We start from the raw sequence: 22,865 nt of genomic DNA on the forward strand, positions 1-22,865 counted from the left end.
TAATCTTCATTTTATTGAGATATATTCACATACCACGCAGTCATACAAAACAAATCGTACTTTCGATTGTTTACAGTACCATTACATAGTTGTACATTCATCACCTAAATCAATCCCTGACACCTTCATTAGCACACACACAAAAATAACAAGAATAATAATTAAAGTGAAAAAGAGCAATTGAAGTAAAAAAGAATACTGGGTACCCCTGTCTGTTTGTTTCCTTCCCCTATTTTTCTACTAATCCATCCATGAACTAGACACAGTGGAGTGTGGTCCTTATGGCTTTCCCAATCCCATTGTCACCCCTCATAAGCTACATTTTTATACAACTGTCTTCGAGATTCATGGGTTCTGGGTTGTAGTTTGATAGTTTCAGGTATCCACCACCAGCTACCCCAATTCTTTAGAACCTGAAAAGGTTTGTCTAAAGTGTGCATAAGAGTGCCCACCAGAGTGACCTCTTGGCTCCTTTTGGAATCTCTCTGCCACTGAAGCTTATTTCATTTCCTTTCACATCCTTTAACATCAACATTATCACTGTGAAGGCATTTCTTGAATCAGCCATCTTATCCTTTGCTTTGTGTTTGTCATATATATTTTTCCCTCTCTCTCTTAATGTACTTTAATATACTCATACTGAATCTCTTTCGTACTGAACCTTTCTCCATCTCTCTCTCTCCTTTCTCTGTTTCTCTGTTGGTAGGGTTCCCTTTAGTATCTCAAGTAGGGCAGGTCTCTTGTTAGCAAATTTTCTCAGCATTTGTTTGTCTATGAAAAATTTAAGCTCTTCCTCAAATTTGAAGGAGCACTTTGCTGGATAAAGAGTTCTTGGCTGGAAACTTTTCTCTCTCAGAACTTTAAATATGTCATGCCACTGCCTTCTTGCCTCCATGGTGGCTGCTGAGTAGTCACCACTTAGTCTTATGTTATTTCGTTTGTATGTAGTGAATTGCTTTTCTCTTGCTGCTTTCAGAACTTGCTCTTTCTCTTCAGTATTTGACAGTGTGATCAGAATATGTCTCGGAGTGGGTTTATTTGGATTTATTCTATTTGGAGTTCACTGGGCATTTATGATTTGTGTATTTATGATGTTTAGAAGATTTGGGAAGTTTTCCCCAACAATTTCTTTGAATACTCCTCCAAGACCTTTACCCTTCTCTTCCCCTTCTGGAACACCAATGAGTCTTATATTTGGATGTTTTATATTATCTATCATATTCTTGAGGTCCGTTTCGATTTTTTTTGATTTTTTTCCCAATTCTTTCTTTTGTTCTTTCATTTTCCATTCTGTTTACTTCCAGGTCACTGCTTCACTGTTCAGCTTCCTCTAGACGTGTATTATGAGTATCCAGAATCTTTTTAATTTGCCCAACAGTTTCTTTTATTTCCATAAGATCATCTATTTTTTTATTTGTTCTTGCAATTTCTTCTTTATGCTCTTCTAGGGTCTTCTTGATGTCCTTTATAACCTGTGCCATGCTCTTCTTCATGTCCTTTATATCCTGTGCCATGGTCTCATTGTTCATCTTTAGTTCTTTGATTAATTGCTCCAAGTACTGTGTCTCCTCTGATGTTTTGATTTGGGTGCTTGGGTTTGGGTTATCCATATGGTCTGGTTTTTTCATATGCTTTAAAATTTTCTGTTGTTTTTGGCCTCTAGGCATTTGCTTAACTTGATAGGGTTCTTCTAGGATTTGTAGACCAATTAAAACACTTATCTCTAATTTGTCAGATCTTAAGCTTTGTGGAGAACACTTCCTCTAACTAACCAGCAGGTGGCATCTGTGAGCCACCTATTCCCCTCAAGCCAGTTCTCTCCCACTTTGTCTTCATGGTGAGTGGGGGTGTGAGTTTTGTGGGGTCCAATTGGTGCACCAAGCTTGCATGTGTAGTTGGTTTTGCCTACCCTGTATATGGGGCATGTGTCTGAACAGTTAGGGATGGGGGGCGGCTCTAACAATCAAATCTCCCTGGTGTTCCTGGAGATTTAAAGTTGCTGCAATAGTCTAATCCTTCAGTTCAGTCCCACCACAGTTTGTCTCCGCTGCTGACCCACAAGTCCTTTGTATTGGCGTATGGCCCCTGGGACTTGCAAGTGGGTCCATCTTCCAAGCCGTGCACCCCCAGGTCCTCTGTTGAGGGACGATATACTATGTCACAGGTGAGCATCATCTCCCCAGGGCGGTTCTGGGCTGCAGGGCTGTGTAGGGGCATTCCTGATCTGCTGAAAGGATGGCTGAATGGGGCTTAATTCACACAGCTTCACCTTCTCAACTCTGGGACAACCAGCTGGGGGTGTGGGAAAGGCTAATGTCCATGCCTGATTTTGTAGTGTGTGCGTGTGTTGTTGGAAACACTTCCCATCACACTGGGTTATCTGGGTCAGCTCTGGGCTGTGGAGCCAGTGCCTGGCAAGAGTGTTCCCTGCCCACCAGGAAGATGGCTGTGAGGGGATGCCCCCCTTTTCTTGGGAAGTTGTGGTGTTTAGCAAATTTTCTCAGCCACTGGACTTATTGCCTTGTGTCTCAGAGCTCTCTTAGCTCTGCTCTTGTCTGGGCGCAAATTGAAAGTCTTTGAGGCTTTCTGTAATGGGCTTCTTAGAGTAATTGCTTTAGAAAAAGAGAGAAAGAGAAAAAAAAAAAAAAAAAACAGGAAGGGCCCTCCTTGCAGATCTAATGGGCTATTGAAATGCTACAAGACAAGGAGATTAGGGCCATTAAGGAACAATCCAGGGAGCAGAGAAACCAGCTTTTCAGACAAAGAAACTCACCTTCTGGATTTGCATATGAGCCTGACTCTGCCCTTCCCCGTTCTATGTTCATCAGAACTCCAAAAAGTCTCCGCTTTTATTTTTGGGTTTTCCTTGCTGTTTTTGCTACCGCTATCTCCTCTCCACTAGTCTGGCTGCTCCCAGATTCTCTGGTGTCTGGTCTTGGTCTATCTATGTTTGGAGTTTGGATCAGTAGAATGAGTTTTAGATAAGAGCCGCAACTGCAGTTCTCCCTCCTCTTTCCCAGCACTGACGGCCCCTCCTCCCATGGGAATGAGCCTGGCAGGGAGGGGCATGGGTCCCCTGGCCATGAGAACTTACAGATTTCGCTGATCTCAGCTGTTCCACGTGGTCATGAGTGTTGTATGAAGTATGCCTAAAATCAGATTGCTCTGCGGTGTCCAGTCCATGCAGTTCCTGGCTTTCTACCTACTGCCCTGGAGGAGTAACTAAAACGTACACCTCACCACTCCACCATCTTGCCCCACCCCCTCTAATGTTTTTTTTAAAGCTGCTTCATTTTGTTCAAGCTAATGCTTATTGAGTGCTTTCTATGAGCCAGGTGCTGTGGTCTGCCCTCTGCATGTGTTATCTCATTTAATACTCACACAACCTGTAAGTTAGGAGTTACTATTAGTCTCATTTTGTGGATGAGGAAACCAAGTGTTCTGGTTTGCTAATGCTGCTGGAATGCAAAATGCCAGAAATGGATTGTCTTTTATAAAGGGGGTTTATCTGGTTACAAAGTTAGAGTCTTAAGGCTATAAAGTGTCCAAGGTAATTCTAATCAACAATTGGGTACCTTCTTTGGAGAAAGACTGTTGGCGTCTGGAAAACCTCTGTTAGCTGGGAAGGCACATGGCTGGTATCTGCATGCTCCCAAGTTGCGTTTCAAAATGGCGTTCTCCAAAATGTCAGCGTCTGCTTTCAAAGGCCGCCTTTAAAATGTTTCTCTAAGCTGCAGCTCTGAGGTCCTTCTGTTTGTGAGCTCTTTTATAAGGCTCCAGTGAACTAATCAAGGCCCACGCTGGATGGGCAGGGCCACTCTTCCATGGAAACAGTCAGTCAGAGGTCACACCCTAACCAAAGGTGTCACTCACAGTTGGGTGGGTCACATCTCCATGGAAACAACCTAATCCCAATATCCCAGGAGACTGGATTAAAAGATTATGGTTTTTTCTTGGGGGACATAATATATTCAAACTGGCACAGCAAGACAGAGAGAGGTTAGGGAAACTGCCCTGTGTGGCAGAGCCAGGATTCAAGGGCAGGTCTTTCTGATGCTCAAGTGTGTGTTCCCACCCACCCCCTCATATAGCATCACCAGGACACCAGGGACTCGGGGTTCCGTCCAGGACAACCTTAGGCAAGTCCATAAATGTAGAGGTTGTGACTCCTCAACCTTACATTTCAAGAGAAAGCTGGGGGAGAAGGTGAATGGAATGTTTTTGGGTGTTCTTTTTTATTCTAATTTTTATTTTATTTTTTGGAGTAATGAAAATGTTCAAAGATTGATTGCGGTGATCAATGCACAACTATGAACAACTGATTGTACACTTTGAAGGATTTTATGTTATGTGAACATATCTCAATAAAATTGCATTTAAAAAAAAAGAGAGAAAGAGAGAAAGTCATCCCCTGTGAGGAGTTAGAGTGACCAGGGTACATTGGCCCTCGTATTCTTCTGTCCCTAGACCCTCCCAGGTTGGGGGTAAGTGCCCCCAAGAATGGGCAACCTTGCTGTTCCTCTTTGCTTCCTATGGGACATTTTATTAAAGTGATTCTGCAAGATGCCAAAGGAAGTGGCAGGGCAGGGGGCAAGGGAATGTAGAAGGGCCTAACTCAGGCAGAAGCCAGTTCAAACACCAGATAGGAAGGTGCCGGCTGCATCAGTGGCTCACCAACCCAGGTCATGAGCAGAAACACCTGGGGAGCTTTTTATTTTAATTGTGAAATGTACATAACTTCAAATTCACCATTTTAAGTATTTTTAAGTGTACCATTCAATGGCATTAAGTACAGTCACAATGTTGTATAATGATCACTCTTTCTAAAATTTTTCATCATCCCAAACAGAATCGCTGTACCCCTTAAGCAATAACTCCCCGTTGCCCACTACCCCTAGTCCCTGATAACCTCTAATTTACTTTTTGTCTCTATGGCTACCTTGTATAAATGGAATCATTTGATATTTGTCCTTCCATGTCTGGCTTATTTCACTTAGCATGTTTTCAAGGTTCATCCTGGTTGTACCCTGTATCAAAACTTCATTCCTTCTTAAGGTTGAATAATATTCCATTGTATGTGTATACCCCATTTTGTTTGTCTATTCATCTGTCATGGACACTTGGGTTGTTTCCACCTTTTGGCTATTGTGAATGATGCTGCTTTGAACACTGGCATACAAGTATCTGTCTGGGGAGCTTTCCAAACCACTGATTCCTGGACTCCAACTTCATACTACTGAATCAGAAACTCTAGATGTGGGGACAAAGAATCCTACTTTTTAAAAAATCCCCCAAGTGATTCTGAAGATCAGCCAGATTTATGGACTACTAGATCAATTTTGAGGACTTTATCAACACTTCAGTTTGTGAGACCCTTTTTCTTCATAATCACTCTGTGTGTGTGTGTGTGTGTGTGTAAACACACTTGAGAAAATGAGCCTGGGAAATATAGATTTTGCTAGCATGAAGAAAAGGTATTCCAATCCTCCTCTTATTATAATGAAATCTCAATTAATTAGAATCTAATGGAATGAGATGTCTGTATCAGCAGATTTGCCTATTGATGAAATTGTTGGAAAGGAAGGTAATGCGAGTAACACTGAAATTTTATTTTATGATGAAGAGATTATCATCAGTGACTACAAAGGTTACCACTCAATTCTGTGCTTTAAATCTCATAGTACAGCCGTGTATATGTGAAAGTGTAGAGCGGGTAATAATGCACATGGCTAGTATTTTAAAGTGCTTCTAAGCATTTGAAATGCATTATTTAATCTATTAGGTGAGTGCTATTACCACCTCTATTTTACAGATGAGGGGACTAAATCCAGAGAGGTCAAGTAACTTGCTCAAGGTCATAGTCTTGCGAGGTGAGCCTGCCCAGGAGATGCCAGCTCTGCCCCCCTGACTCCAGGGTCTACAGACTTCACCTACCCTGGGCATGTGCTCTAGCAATGACTCCTCTTTATTCATTCCCAGATAGCACCTTTGGGTTTCTTTCTCTCTCTTCTAAAAGTGGGTCACTGTACTTTCTCCTAAAAGTGGAGTGTAGTTAAGACCAAACACATAAATGGGCATTCTGCTAGTCAGATTCTGGTGATGAAGGTCACGCTGCACCAGCCTCTCCTCTAATTTAACACTATACTTTCCCATTCGTGTTCCCTCTTTTGAAAACTGGGATGAGAGCTTCAGCTCACTTTGTGGGGTGTAAGTTGGTCTTTGTTTTCTGCTGCCTTTTTAAAATGAAATCACCCATTTTTATGTATATTTATATAATAAATCACATATATGATTATATGACACATAAGTTATATGTAACTTACTGAGAGTGAGTAAACGTCATCTGATTTTTACTATGAATTTTACTGTGTTTCTGCGTCTCTTGCCCTTCCCAGAAGTTATGATCTGAGTTTAGTGGGTGGAAAGAACACTGGACCTTGAATCAAAGTTCTTCATTTGAGTCCCGACAGTACATTTACTAAATGTAAGCTCCATGAGGGCAGGAACCTTTTCTTGTTCCGAAAAGAAGGCTTTCAATAAATAGTATCTATATATTTTTCTATATAATTTTATTATAGAGAGCTAAGTTCCATTTATTTAACCTTTTTGAGTTTCCACATCTGTAAAATGGGAATAAAGTATTACCTACCACATAGGGTTTATGTAAAAATTAATCTAATACTTGTAAAAGTACAAACTGAAAAAAGATGGAATTGCTATAGCAAAGACAACTATATTCTTTAGGGAAGTGTCAATTGAATGTCACCTTCAGAATTCTGGCCTCAACTGACAACCTGCACCATTATTTACTTAATATTTTTCTTTAAAGCATCTTTAAAAGTGGTTGTGAAAAAATTGTACAATTATGGGTTTAATACAGTAGCTATACATTTCTCTAAAACACATATTATAAAATGCACAACTATCAAAAATGTTAATGCTTTATCTTTATACTACCGAAAACCACCTCATGGTCCATTTCCCTAGTTTTCTCCCCTGGCATCTGTTGTTTTTTTACCAGGGTTACTCTCTCCCCAAATTAATATTGAAGTAGAAAACAATTTCTGCTACTCTACTCATCCAAAACCCACTTAGGTTTTTAAAGGTTGTCTTTTCATTTTATTTTAGTTTTAGTTTTCTTAATTCTAGCAACCACAGATCATCTAACAGGAATTTATAAAAGTGTAACAAATAGTAAGACATGTAGCTCAGAAGTTCTCAAACTTTAGTGCTGTGTATACAAAACTATGTAATAGCACTTTATGCATGACTTAAGGGATTTTTAAGGATAAATTAACATGTGAATTTTAACTTATGCACTAACTTTGGACCTGAATTACTGTAACACCAGGGGTTTTGTGGGACTTAGGGTATTAAAATTATATTAGATCCCACCAGTAAAAAAATTCTCTTCCTGTTTCAAAACTCCTACCTCTAGTTGGATCCTCTGGAAAGTTCCTATTCCCAACCCAAATGATGCCTCTAGTAGCTCTTGGCTCATTTGCAGAGCAGAGATGATTAACACCCTCTGACCCCAGTGAATGAAGCCTTTCCTGGCTCCTGGCAACCAATATGTCTTGCTTCCCCAAATTATCTGATTGTTCATTTGTTCATTCATTTATTCATTCACTTATTCAACACTTAGCTTATATCAGCTGCCAGGCATCATGTGGTAGGCTAAGGGATACGGAGATGAAGTAGGTAGATGTGGTTCCTGGCCCGTGGAGTGAGCATAATGGTACAGAAAATGAATGAAGAGACTTCAGTGAGACCTAATAATCTGGGGAGTCAGGGAAGGTTCCCAGGAGGAAGTGAAATTTAGGCTGAGAGAGCAAGTAGCTGGGTGAAGGAGGCAAAAGTGTGTGAGAGTATGAGGACCACGGAGGGTTGGAACGTCCAAAACTGGAGTAACCGCATATGCAAGAGCCCCGAAGTGGAAAGGAGAACAATGAGTGCTAGGCACTGGGTGGGAAAGAGAGAGCCAGAGAGTGATGGGAGATGGTCTTAGAGACATAGGCAGGGACCAGATCCCACAGGGATTTGTAATTCATGTCAAATAAGTATTTTGAACTCTATCCTGAGATCAATGGGAAGCCATTGAAAGGGCAGGGGATTGACACAATCAGGTTTGCATTTTAAAATATCATTGTGTCTGCACTATGGAGAATGGATGGGAGGGAGAAAATAGTGGATGTAGAGAGATGTTACATATAAGGACACAGCAGGAGCCCAAGTGAAGGACATTGTAGTTTAGGCCAGGAGAGTAGAGTGACAATGAGGATGGAGAGGAGTCAGATAAAAGATATTTATGAGACAGAGTTGGCAGAACCTGGTGATGGATTAAGTGTGGGTGGATGGAGGGAGTGAGAATGCCAGGAGGATTCCTGGGTTTGTGACCTGAAGAACAAACCAGATGATGATGCATTTACTGAATTAGGGTACTCGGAAGGAGAAGCAGGTTTATGACAGAAAAGGTGAGTCTGATATATTGCCAGGGGAACAACAAAGTGGAGATGTCCAGTTGTACAAAAAAAGGTCTATCATAGCTCAGGAGAGAGATCAGGACTGGGGACATAAATTAAGTAAAATTTCTATCAGTGCTGTGTAAATAGGCAACAATAGCAACAACAATAATTATAATAATAATTATAATATAATTATAATTATATCTAAGGGAAGAACAGAGTTCTTTCTTAGGCAGAAACGTAACTAATGAAATACAGAACATGAATCCTCATATTGAAATGCTTGATTTTCTTTTATAATAATACATGACTTCAAATGCCAAGGGCTTAAATAAAATATGCTACAGGATTAAATAAACCCTTATCATTAAGGTGACATCCCAAACTTTATGTCTAAAAAAAAAAAATTTATGACTGGTTCAACCAGTCTGAGGAGAAAATGAGGGCTTTGATGCAGGATTATTTTGTCTATCTCAAATCTGGTCATTAAGAGTTTGTCCTCTCGAAAGCCATCTTTCTTGAGCAAAGACTCTGTTGTCTTGGGTACATTCCAAAAGGATGCTTTTATAAATATGATTAAATAAAAAACTAAAATAAAGACATACATAAATAAATAAAATCCCAAACCAAAAAATAAGTGAAGCCTCTTCTAATAATAAAATATATAAAATAAAACAAAATGCCTGACCCACTGAGCCCTAGTTCAGAGGGCCTGGGTTGTGCTCCAGGCACCTGCATATCTAAAATTCTCCACAGGTGATTCTGATATGAAGTCAGAGCTGATGTGAAGGTTAGAAAAAGTGTATATGACATGACCAGCATATAGTAAGTATTCAGTAAATAGCACTAGACAGCATCCCTTTGCAACATTCGTACCAAAAACATTTAACCTGAATTTAATCAGAAGGAAACAATCAGACATCCAAATTTGGAGTCAATCTTGAAAAATAATTTGCCTGAACTCTAAAAATTCAGTGTTAGTAAAGGTAAGAAGTAGAAGGAAGAGGAGAAAGAAAAGGAGAAGAAAATGGAAAAAAGGAAAGATTAAGGACATGTTATTGGTTAAGGAGACAAACAGATAAGATAATGAAATGCAATGCATCATCCTAAATTGGATCCTGAATCTAAAAAACAAACACAAATAGGAAAACAAACAACAAAAACAAACAGCTATTATTATTATTATTGCCACAACCATGGACATTTGAATATGGATCATATATTTAAAAATTGCACCATATCAAGGTCCAATTTCCCAAGTGTTAATAATTGTGATTTTATAAGAAAATGCCTTTCCTTAGATTTGTGGTGGTGTATTTAGGATTGAAGTAATGCTGCAATTAATTCTCAAATGGTTCAGAATATCTATGGGTTGGGGTATGTAGGTGTGTATTGTACTATTCCTATGACTTTTCTGAAGTTTTAAAATTCTTTAAAAATAATAACAAAAAAATGTTGATCCTTACAGAGAAACCAGTTAGGATTCTTTGTAAATATAATGCTGAAGGACAATAAGCAGATTATTATGTTTATAAAACAGAGACTTACTAAATAAATAAATCATTATTAGAAAATGTAAATTAAATGAACTTTTAATTTTTGTAGGAAATTCATGGGATGCAGAACTTTTTGAAAATCAAGCAGGGAATGAATACTGTCCACAGAAAATTGGCAAAATGGAAACATGGTTCTGTGAACAAGCGACCCAAAGACGGCTTCCCTGGGACAGCTGTAGCTCTGACTCAGACGAGAGGGGAGAAGATGAGAAGAAACCACGAGTGCTTGTGAGGACCAGGACAGAGAGAATCCCACTTTTTGATGAGTTTTTTGATCAAGAATAAGACTGTCGTTCACTACTCTAGATACTGAGTGCACTGAAAGCTTGCTTTTCCGTAAAAATTCTTCTAATGTATGAATTATTCTGAGGAAACCAACTCACTTTCTTTGGTAAAAAGAAATGATTTCAGATTGTAGGAAGATGGCAGAGTAGGAAGCTTCAAGAATCAGACCTTCCACCAAAACATCTACTGAACTGGCAGGAACTGTCTGCATCACCTATTTGGAGACTCTGGACTCCAGTAGAACACTGTGCAGCATCCAAGGAAAAGCAGGAAGAAGAGGCTGGTAAATTGAGATAAATACTGGTGAATTTCACCCTCTGAGCAGTGGCGGGCAGCAGTGGGGTCCACAGCCGAGCTCCTGGTGCAGCTTGCTGGTGCCAGGGTGGGATATAAAGACTTAGTCATCCAAAATCCAAGGTTGGGGGGTCTGATTGCTGATCACTGCCTTTCATCAACTACTTTAGCTCGCTGGGGCCAGGTCTAAGGGCACCCATTGTCACATTCCCCTCCAGGCAAATGCAGTAAAAGAGTCTGGTAGACTACCCTTCCTCAAAATTGTGTAAAACATTAAAGGGTTGCAGTAACTGGGCTAGTGCTGAATCCAGAAAACACAGTTTTAAAAGTGGTAGGAGATGCATCTGGGCACCTGCTGACCCCTCTCCTGCTCCCGGCCTGGTGCAGTGTGAAGCCAGCCTGTACTCCCGTCATGGGTCCTGGCCCTGTTCTGGTGGGAGAAGAGTAACCCCTATGGGCATTCTGCAATGCCTGTATGTTGGCGCCCATTAATCAGAAGGCAGCCTGAAAGACTGACAAGGGATAGTCTTCTCAAGTTTGCCCAACCAGAACTGCCCTCTAGGCAGAAGCTGCTTGGGACAGCTAAAGCAGCCTGGGGCAAAGGTTTATCTGCTTCAAGTCATACAATAGAGTACACAGGAGAGGAACAAAGTCTGTTTCATGAGGAGCAGGGGGGACATTCAAGGTCACTAGCAAGCATGAGCCCAGGACCAGAAACAGACTTATAAAAGACAGAGAGGACCTGTGCTTAGCATTTGCCTCAGGCTGATCTTCTTGATATGAGGGCTAAACTCTGAAGGAAAACACCAGCCAAGGCAGAGCCAACTTGCCAAGACTGTGAAAGGTGCTTCTTGCCTTTGTTTCTTTTTGTTACTTTCTGGCACTCAAGGAAATCTCTGTCATACCACTAGCTGGATACAACTTAGGGAACAGACAGCTCAAGGGCTAAATCTCAGAGTTAACATTTTAAAATATTAAAATCTACAGTATGCAACAAAAGATTACAGGACAAAGTAACAGGGAATGGCACAAAGACAGACATACAAACTGATGGAATCAAACTGAAGTTTCAGAAATAAATCCTCACATCTATGGCCAATGGATTCTTTCTTTCTTTCTTTCTTTCTTTCATTCTCTCTCTCTCTCTCTCTCTCTCTCTCTCTCTCTCTCTCTCTCTCTTTCTTCTTTCTTTCTTTCTTTCTTTCTTTCTTTCTTTCTTTCTTTCTTTCTTTCTTTCCTTCTTTCTTTCTTTCTTTTATTCATCATTTGATTTTTGACAAGGATGCCAAGTCCACTCAATGGGGAAAGAATAGTTTCTTTAACAAATAATGCTGGGAAAACTTGATGTCCATATACAAAAGAATGAAGGTGGATCCCTACCTAATAACATATTCAAAATTTAATTCAAAATGGATCAAAGACCTAAATATAAGAACCAGAACTATAAAACTCCTAGAAGAAAACATAGGGAAGCATGTTCAGGACCTTGTGTTAGACTTGATTCCTTAGACTTTACATCAAAAGATAAGCAACAAAATAAATAATCAATAAATGGGATTTCATCAAAATTAAAAACTTCCTTTCATCACAGGACTTCATCATGAAAGTAAAATGACATCCTACACAATGGGAGAAAATATTTGGAAACCACATATTCTATAAAGGATTAAAATCCAAAATATATAAAGAAATCCTTCAACTTAACAACAAAAGACAAACAACCCAATTTAAAAGTGGGCAAAACACTTGAACAGACATCTCTCCAAAGAAGATATACAAATGGCTATAAAGCACATGAAAAGATGCTCAACATCATTAGCAATAAGGGAAATGCAAATCAAACCACAATGAGATATCATTTCACAACCATTAGAATGGCTGCTATTAAAAAAAAAAAACACAGAAGATAAGTGTTGGAGAGGATGCAGAGAAATAGGAAAACTCAATCGTTGCCAGTGGCAATGTAAAATTGGGTAGCTTCTGTGGAAGACAGTTTGGTGGTTCCTCAGAAAGTTAAGTATAGAACTACCATATGACCCAGCAATCCCACTAATAAATATATACCCAAAAGAATTGAAAGCAGGGACTTGAACAGGTATTTGCTATGGACAGATGTTCATAGCAGCATTATTCACAATTGCCAAAAGATGGAAGCAATCCAAGTGTCCATCAGCCAATTAATGGATAAATAAAAAGTGGTCTGCACACACAATGGAATATTATTCAGCTATAAAAAGAATGAAGTCCTGATACAGTGACATGTATGAGCTTTAATATACCATGTTGAGTGAAATAAGCCAGCCACAAAAGACACATACTACAAGATTTCACTGATATGAAATAATTAGTATAAGAAAATTTATAGAGTCACAAACTAGAATACAGGTTACCAGGGGCTGAAGTGGGGGTAGGGAATGGGGAGTTATGTCTAATTGGTACAGAGTTTCTGTTTGAGGTGACAGAAAAATTTTGATAATGGATGGTTGTGATGGTTGCACAATATTGTCACTGTAATTAACAGTACTGAATTGTATATTTGAAGGTGGTGTAAAAGGGGAAATTTAAGGGCATACATATGTTACTAGAATAAAATTTTTTTAAAAAAATCCATAAGACTGTACAACACAATGAACCCTAATGTAAACTGTGAACTATAGTTAATAGTATAATTATAATACTATTGTTTCATCAATTGTAACAATAATACCACACTAATGCAAAGTGTTAAGAATAAGGAAAACTTTTTGTGTGTGTTTGAGGGGGGTTATATGGGAACTCTGTATTTTCTGCCTGATGTTTCTGTAAACCTACAACTTCTCTAATAAAAAAACAAAAAACATAAGGAAAACAAAGAAAAGTAAATGAAGACAAAGTACCTTTCAGATTATTATGTAGATTTTAGAACTCTTTAAAACTAAAAGGAATCTTGGAGATGCTCAGTCCAAAAGTTATTCCATTTATAAAAATTAGGGTTTCAGTTAATTTTTACGAGCTTCTCTTGTATAAAATGAAACTCCACTGTATGCTGAGCATAATCTAAAAACACTTTAAAGAAGTCAAGAAGTTTTTAAGAATTTAGTGAAATGAAAGCAAAGCTAAACAAAAACACCCTTTTAAGCCTTCTCTAGGAAATTTACAAAAAGAAAAAAATGGAGGGGAAAAACACCCAAATTTGATATTCGGTACATTCAGATCACTCACTAAGAAGCAACAATGTCTGATATATCAGTGGATAAACATCCATGTTCCTTCTGAGGACAGAAGGCAATGAGATTAGAAGGCATTGCTACTACCAGCTTTGTGAGAAACATGCTTGGAACTTTTTCTGTAGTTAAGAAGCATGTTTCCAGCTAATAAATACATAAATAGTTGGACCAGCTAACATTCCTGACAGAGTAAGATCCTTGAGGGGAGATAGGGAGTCCAACCTTCTCTAAGCATCCTCACAAATCATGGTCGATCCAGCTTAAAGCAACATGGGAATGGCAACTCCAGACTGGAGATCACGGGGACCCAGCATGTCTTCACTACTCGGCTCTGCGACTTGTAACAGGACAACACCCTCCTTCAATAAGCTCGGTGGACTGGGAGCTACATGAGAGTACAGACCACGTCTTCTCCCTGTGGTATTCCGGTTTCCAAGCACAACATCTGGCACAGATTTTATCATTAGATGTTTGTTGAGTTAATTTTTGTGTTGAATTAACTAATCAACTAAGAGGCACTTGTTTCTTTCCAGCTATATAGTTGCTCACCCTCATTTCCATCATTTCCCAAGAATCTTAGATATACAAGGTTAATTATACAGTAAAGAAAAGGAATTTTTTTAAAAGCTCTTGGAATTTATGCACCTAAATGGATGGCACAAATTAAGCATCGCCTTGGGATACAGAGGCTACCTACGTATGCCAGTGAGGACGCCATAGTTCAAAATATATTTTGAAACTCTATCAGAGTGTGTTAGCTGCAAAAGAAAATCAATCCTAATGCCTTTTCTGTTTGAGTTTATTTGCCTGTTCCACGTGGAACTGTCCCTCATCCAATTATAGATTCAGCAATTTGAAAGGGAACAAAATGATAGTAAAAACTGCTAATGTGCATTGGCTGCTTATTGTATGCCAGGCACCCTTCAAAGGCTTTGCATATTTAATCCTCACCACAACTTTGGGGTCAATAGTAATATCATCCCCATTTAACAGATGGGGAAAACTGAGGCACAAAGAGGTTAATAGTTTGCCATGGTCAACCAGTAGACCTGCCCTTTGGAACAGACCATTGCTTACTTCAAGTGATGTGATGGGAACCAGGATCACCTCCCTTTTCTCCCCAATTTTACCTCCAACTCACAAGCCACATTACCTGGTATTCCACATTTCTTTTGTATTACATGGTTTTTTTGGAGACAGGTAATACTACCCTGGAAAGAGTGAGAGCTTTGTGGGATTATCTTTTAGCAAGCAGGAATTATTTTAGAGCCTGCAGGCACAAGGCAGGATGAGAGCACCTGAGGAGGGGAAAGGTTCCAGGAATGGGGAGAAGAGTACAGAAAGGTGGATGAGAGAGTAAAGGCAAACTTACTTTCTTAGCACTTGAGCCTGGGAGCAGCACAGATGAGCAACCCCGCCATAAAGCCCTATGCTGAACAGAATTCACTTGTACACTGAGGCAAGTTCTGTAATAATGCTGACTGCAGGTTAGAATGACCCGGTGAATGATTTTTTTACATTAGGATTTCTGGGCTCCACCTTTTGATTTAATTGGGTTGGAATGAGGCTGTTGAATTTTTTTTTTTTTTTTTTTTTTTTTTAAGCTCCCAGCTGAATCTACTGTGTAGCTAAACCTATTGAGAAACACGTTTGGCAACATGAACTTTCTATTTTACCGGAATATTTTACCTCCTGTCTTTAAAATCATCAACTTCTGAGGTCAGTTGTTGAAGGTAAGGACTTGAGGCCTGTAGCTCCACAAAATAGTAAGAGAAATGTTCATTTTGTTGGTGATTCTCTGAGAACACCAATCCTTCCCTTAATCTTGAATTTGTTCAGGAGCAACGCACAGCCATCAGTAAACACAGCTGTTGTTGGGGAAAACTATAAAATTCAGCCTGGAGGCAGAGTTGTCAATTTTTTTTCAGCTGAAAATCTCCCCAGATTTAGAAAGACAAATGGCCTGTCTGTGGCCAAATGCATACTTTCTCTTGTGAAAACAATATTTTCCTTCTTGCTCTGAATTTTTCACGAGAAAGAGAAATATCTTTTTTTCTTTCATACTTTTGGAAATGTGTTTTTCTCAATTCTTCAGCCATTTTTCTTCATCTATTTTGATGATAATTCTGAGCTACTGTACTGTGGTTTAACTAAAGATGACTCTTGTAGGAGTCATCTATGAAAAAGCCTTGTAAAAGGACAGTGTTTCTGGCTGCATAAAACCTTTAAAGACAGAAAATAGAGCACCAGCTTCTCCATGCTACCAGCCACTGCCTTTCATAGAATGGAAGCATACTGGTCATCAAATCATAATTAGCACTCACAGGGGTGTAATTCTCCCTGGCAAGGTGGGACATGACTCCCAGGAATGAGCCTGGACCCGGCACTGTGGGATTGAGAAAGCCTTCTTGACCAAAAGGGGGAAGAGAGATGAAACAAAATAAAGTTTCAGTAGCCAAGAGATTTCATATGGAGCTGAGAGGCCATTCTGGAGGTTTTTTTATACATTATATAGAAACCCCTTTTTAGGTTTTAGTGTATTGGAATAGCTAGAAGGAAAAACCTGAAACTGTCAAACTGCAACCCAGTGACCTTGATTCTTGAAGATGATTGTATAACTATTTAGCTCATATAGTGGGACTGTGTGCTTGTGAAAACCTTGTGGCTCACACTTGTCTATCCAGTGTATGGACAGATGAGTAGAAAAATGGGGAAAAAAAATAAATGAATAATTGGGGGGATGGGATGTTTTGGGTGTTCTTCTTTACTTGTATTTTTATTCCTATTTTTTTTATTATTTTTTTGGAATAATGAAAATGCTCAAAAATTGATTTTGATGAATGCATAACTCTATGATGGTACTGTGAACTGATTGTACACTGTGGATGATTGTAGGATATGTGAATATATCTCAATAAAACTGAATTGAAAAAAATCATAATTAGCATCAACAATTTCCTTCCTTGAATGAACAGCAAAAGCCCATTTCCACATATTACTACAAACCCTCACTAATTTTGAACACTATAGGAAGCGCTCGGGAGAAAGTACACTGAACAGTAGTTTAGGGAAGGCCAGAAAATTAAAAAACTGAATTACATCTCATTTTAAAAGAAATTTTATTTATGTAATTTTATTCAAGTACAAGTAAACTAAAACAAAATTGAAAACTAGGCCAATAGTTAAGGTTTATTTTTAAATGTAAAGTTCACAATAGGTCTGTGTTTCATTTATTCATTTAATCATGCATTCACCAAATATGTTTTGAGTATTTAATACATGCCAAACATTATTCCACAGGCTGAGAGTACAGCTGTAAACAAGACAAAGTCTGTGCACTTGTGGATTACATTCCAGTGGGGAGATCATAAGCAGGGAGTCAAGTTTATGATACATATTTATGTAATGTTAATATTTATGAAGAAAAATACAGCAGGAAAGGTAGGCCTGGATGGAGAGGACTGTTTCAGATAGATGCTCAGGAAGAGAATCTCTGAGGAGAAGCCTGAATGAAGACCTGTAGAAAAAGCTTTCCAGAGATTGGAAGAACAAGTGCAAAGGCCCTGAGGTAAAAATAAGATTTTAATGTTCAAGGGTCAGCAAGAAAGTCAAAATGGCAGAGTGAGCAAAGGGGAGACTGACAGGGATGACATCAGGAAGGTTGGCAGGAGTCACACGGTGAGGATCCTGAGGACCGTGGTTAGGGCAATGATTTTAAGTATAAAGGGATTTTAGCAACAGAAGTGGCTTCTGCTAGTCTACACTAACATCTCCAAGATGATCATGAACAGGGACAAACAGAGCCACTAAAGTCACGTGGTCATAGCTGACTGTCCAGGGCTCACCTTGGCCCAACTGAACCAGAGAGAACCTCAGTCTGAGTGACAAGAACCTCAGCAAGTAAGCTCAGGAGTGAACGGGCGGCCCAGGGCTTCAGAGAGTGCTGCCCTGCAGTAAACTGAGGTCCCACAGCACGTGCTTCTCATTTCCAGCCCCTCCTAAGGCGCTGCTACCTCCTGAGACTATCCTTATAGGTAAATTCCACTTTCTACTTCGGCCAGCTTCAACTAACTCCTGTTTCTTACAATCCAAGAATCTCAACTAACAGATGGCTTAAACAGCAGCCACCTTCTTCCTTGTGGTGAAAGCACTAGAGGCAGTGGTGTGCTGGCCCTGCGGGAGTGGCTAAGGTGGCTCCTGAGAGGCGTGCGGAGCTTCCCTGCCCTCATCCATGTTCCGGGGGAGTATTTAAGCTATAGAAATTGGCAAATGTTACAAAGCTGGATGATTTTCAGAGAATGGAGTGTTATACATTTATTGTCTCACATGACCAGACATAAAGACAGGCTCTAGAGTCAGAGTTCACATCCCAGCCCTGCTGCTTCCTGGCTCAAGTTAAATAACCTCTCTGACCACAGCTTCCTCAACTGTAAAACAGGGATAATGATGGTAACTACCTCACTGAGTTGTGACAGTAGGATGAGATAATACATGTAATGAGCTTAAGACATCGGAATCCAAACTGTGGTCCTTAAGAGGCCTTCTGAGTGCTTGCTGGAGCCCAGCAGGGGAGGACTGAGGAGATGAGGTAGAGGTTGCCAAGGCTGAGAGAAGGCCAGGTGTGGGGCAACCCATTCTCTGCGTTACGACTTCACTGCTCTTTCCCAGCCCAACCCTGGAAAAGCCCCTTATGAGGTTTCAGTCTACCTGGATGAGCAGCCTTTCTGACAGTGCTGCAAGGAGGGCAGTGGGCAGAGCCCTGGGCATCCTGGTCCCAGGTCAGGGACCCAGGGGCTTGGAAGAAGCTGATTCTCAGACTAAAGCCAAAGCCCAGCACTTGTCATCATCCTAAGAAACATCACAGAGCTGAGCAACTAGAGCTGAGAGTCACACACCCTCCAGACCATGGTGGTCTGGGAGTGGCTGCAAACCAGAACAGCCAGGGACACTGGTGATGCAAATGTGATGGCCAAGACTTCTTTCTCTGTACACTCGAGTCTTTCAACTCCTGAAAATTGGACCAGAAAGAAAGCAGAAATGCAGATGGGGAGAAGGTAAAGGAGCAATCCTCCTGACCAGGAGCTGCCTCTAAGTTAAAGGAAGTCTTTTAGGAGAAGGAGAATGATACCAGAAGAAACAATGGTACTATCCAAAGGAATAAACAGCACTAGAAATGGTATGAGGGTAAATATAAAATACTTTTTTTCTTATTTTAAAAATCTCCATAAAAGTTAATTGACTGTTTAAATCAAAATAATAAGAATGTCTGTAGAGTTTATAATATATGTAGAAGTAAAATGTGTAGACAAGAGCATAAAGGTCAGGAAAGGGAAAATGGAAGTATACTGTTGTAAGGTTTATAGTATACATGAGTGGTATGATATTACTTCAAGGTAGACAGATAAGTTAAAGATGTGTGCTATAAACAGTAAAACAACCACTTGAAAAAAGGGAGGCTAGCTAATAAGTCAATTAAAGGAGTAAAATTGAATCATTAAAAAAAATCCAAAAAAAGCAGAAGATGAAAAAAGAACAGATGCAACAAATGGAAATCAAATAGCAAGGTGGCATTTTAAACCCACCTGTATCAATAATCATATGAAATGCAAATGGTAAACAACACAGTTTAAAGGCAGAGGTTGTCAGTCTGGATAAAAGAGCAAGAACCAGTTACCTATCTAAAAGAAACACCCTTTTCATATAAAGAAACAAATAGGTCAAAAGTAGAAGGATGCAAAAAAGATATACAATGCTAGCAGTAAAGAAAAGAAAGCTGGATTGCTCCACTGGATAAATTGGAAGCAGCGGAATATTTCCAGAGCCGACTTTCTAGTGGGACTGAATCTCCTGTGGTACCAGTAGACACTGTGGAGAGAACAATAGACAGTAGATGGCTAACACTTGAGCTGGGTTTGTGAACTAGGATGCACACCCACTAAGGTGAGATGAATCACCTGTAGTACTGATACCTCCTTAAGTTATTCCGATTTCCCCAGTGAAAGTGTAACTTACTGAGACTGAGAAGGGGCCCAGGAATCTGCATGTGTGATAAGTACCCCAAGAGATTCTGAAATAGGCAGTACAGGGGCCATGCTTTAAGAAACATTACTACATGCAAAGTTAACCACTATAGCTACTCTACAGATGTCCTTTAGTCTAATTTCTACTTGACTGTAATGTGTTTTTGAACAAGAAAAAATGCTGTCATGCAGTTTGAATATTAAGTGTCAAAGTAAATCTTGAGATAAATAATGTACCAGTTCAAGCTCTTCAAAAGATCACTGTAGAAAGGATAAACAAATTGGATAAACATGGAATATACTATTCAGTAATAATACAACATAAACGAACTCAAAAGTATTGTGATAAATGAAAGAAGCCAAGCACAAACGACTCCCTACTGTACAATTCCTGTTAATTTCTGGTGGGTATGATACAAACAAGTTCACAGAAATGTTGCTATATTAGGTTACTTTCTTGGGGTAGAGTAGTAACACATTGGAAGTAAAGTAGTTATTTTAGGTTAGTGGTCTTTTTCTTACTCCCTTGTTATGGTTTGTTTGAAATGCTTTTCTACTGTATGTTTTTTTTAATTTTTTTAAAATAGTTAATAGTTGATTTTAAAAGAAGAGTTAATTAAAAAAAAAATGAAAAAAAATATGCAGAGCCCCCCCTGAGGAGCTGGTGGAGAATGCAGGGGTGTTGGGTTTCCCCACCTCGATGGTTGCTGAGGTGCTCACAGACATAGGGGATTGGTGGTTTGATGGGCTGAGCCCTCTACCATGGGACTTGCCCTTGGGAAGACTGTTGCTGCAAAGGAGAGGCTAGGCCTCCCTATAATTGTGCCTAAGAGCCTCCTCCCGAATGCCTCTTTGCTGCTCAGATGTGGCCCTCTCTCTCCAGCTAAACCAACTTGGCAGGTGAAATCACTGCCCTCCCCACTACATGGGATCAGACACCCAGAGGAGTGAATCTCCCTGGCAACGTGGAATATGACTCCCGGGGAGGAATGTAGACCCGGCATCGTGGGATGGAGAACATCTTCTTGACCAAAAGGGGGATGTGAAAGGAAATGAAATAAGCTTCAGTGGCAGAGAGATTCCAAAAGGAGCCGAGAGGGCACTCTGGTGGGCACTCTTACGCACACTTTAGACAACCCTTTTAAGGTTCTAATGAATTGGAATAGCTAGCAGTAAATACCTGAAAAGATCAAACTACAACCCAGAACCCTTGAACCTTGAAGATGATTGTATAAAAATGTAGCTTATGAAAGGTGACAATGTGACTGGGAAAGCCATATGAACCACACTCCCCTTTGCCCTTTGTCGAGGATGAGTAGAAAAATGGGGGCAAAAAAAAAAAGGGCACCCAGTGTTCTTTTTTACTTTACTTGTTCTTTTTCACTTTAATTTTTATTCTTTTGATTTTTGTCTGTGTGGTAATGAAAATGTTCAAAAATTAATTTTGGTGATGAACACACTATATAATGGTACTGTGAGCAATTGAATGTATGCTTTGTATGACTGCATGGTGTGTGAATATATCTCAATAAAATTGAATTTAAAAAAAAAGAAAGCTGGAGTGGCTACAGTAATATCAAAGTAGACTTCAGAGCACATAACAGGCATGATGGTATTTAGCAGCCAAAGTTCTATTCCCTCAACATGAAAATCAATCCTCCAAAATAAATCTGGTGGCCATAGTGAGACATGCCTGCCCTTTGGGAAGGTGGGTCAAGCTAATTGAGAGCCTCACTGGAATCACATGGAGATGGAGAGGGACAGTTTCCCAAAGAAGATTCAAGGACACTCAATAAAAGCAGCAGATGTCCACTACCAAATGGAAGCTTAGTGATCAGCTATCTCTCTAACACATCACACCTGTATAATGCATAACAATGGCATAGTCCTATCTGAGACCAACATGACAATGCTGGAGGAGATTGAGAGCAGAAGATTTAAAAATGCTCATTAATTCTGGAAACAATGGGCTCTCCAGGAGAAGGGATGAAGACATTTTTTTCTCCAGTATTTCTCAGCATAAACTCTAAATTTGGGAATTCCAGGAACTTTTTTTCAATGCTAACATTGAATACATATTTTCAGTAAAGAAGGTGATTCTACAATTTCTCTTCTTTGTACCCCAGTGTACTTATATAAATGTTCCTTTTATCATTCTACATTTTCCCCCCAAAATATAACCCATGCCTTATCCTGCCTTATAAAGTTGGCAACTCTCTACATCTGCTTTCCAAGCTTAACACTTTGAAAGGCTTATTGGGAGAAGGTAAGACTTAGTCAAGGTGGAACAGCTCAAACACAGATTACTGCATTTGAAGGGAACTTTACAGACTTTCTACTCCCACTTCCCTCCCAAAGGGGATGAGATCACGACCGCACCCATAAATGACCTTCAGGAGAAGCTGATGAATCAATTTAGCTTAATTGGTCTATGTCTTCCTATTTGGAAGGGGATTTATTTCTCATCCAGTGTGTTCTACAACATACCACAAAAACAAAACAACCATCACCCCTACCCCCAAAAAAAGTAGCAAGAACCCCTAGCATTTCTGTAGAATGGGAAATACCTATGACAGGCCTTCCTCCACCTAAGGTTTGTAGAAGTTTGCCACCTGTTGATTTTTAGCTAAAGTACCTTGTTCTGAGATGAAATATTGCCAACAATTATAATTCAACAACAGCAGGCATATCTTGGAGCAGGTAGCTTTTTAAAACTATTTCCCAGTAGGATGTGAAGGTCCTCCTCCCCCCATTTTCTAAAAAAGTTCCTATTGGAATAGAACCAAGAGCTCAAAGATCCCACCCTAATATTGAACAGTGTTCATGTTCATTGTAGGCCCTCTGCTGGACATTCTCATTACATGTGCTCCCAAGTTTAAAAAAAAAAAAAAGGTAAAATTAATCAAATATTTGGGAACAATGAAGAGTTTTTTTCTAATATCTCTGCATCTAGTCTTCTCACTCCCCTCCAGCATTTCTTTCCCTGTCTGCTTCCTTCCTGGGGCTTGAGTCAGCTGCCAGGCATTCCTTATTCCCTTT

The 22,865-nt window shown here is 39.6% G+C and overlaps 1 protein-coding gene across 2 annotated transcripts in view; it reads left to right on the top strand.

Annotated features, from left to right (window-relative positions):
- Positions 1-11,552, top strand: part of CCDC198 (coiled-coil domain containing 198) — a 39,375-nt gene extending 27,823 nt beyond the window's left edge. For both annotated transcript variants that reach the window (XM_037832632.1, XM_037832633.1), the window contains exon 6: positions 10,071-11,552. In XM_037832632.1, coding sequence (XP_037688560.1) covers positions 10,071-10,306 — 236 coding nt within the window. In that variant the 3' untranslated portion in view covers positions 10,307-11,552. The remainder of the gene's footprint in view (positions 1-10,070) is intronic.
- Positions 11,553-22,865: the final 11,313 nt, after the last annotated feature.

Source organism: Choloepus didactylus, chromosome 4 (genome assembly GCF_015220235.1).
Source record: "Choloepus didactylus isolate mChoDid1 chromosome 4, mChoDid1.pri, whole genome shotgun sequence".
In the NCBI taxonomy this organism is placed as follows: domain Eukaryota; kingdom Metazoa; phylum Chordata; class Mammalia; order Pilosa; family Megalonychidae; genus Choloepus; species Choloepus didactylus.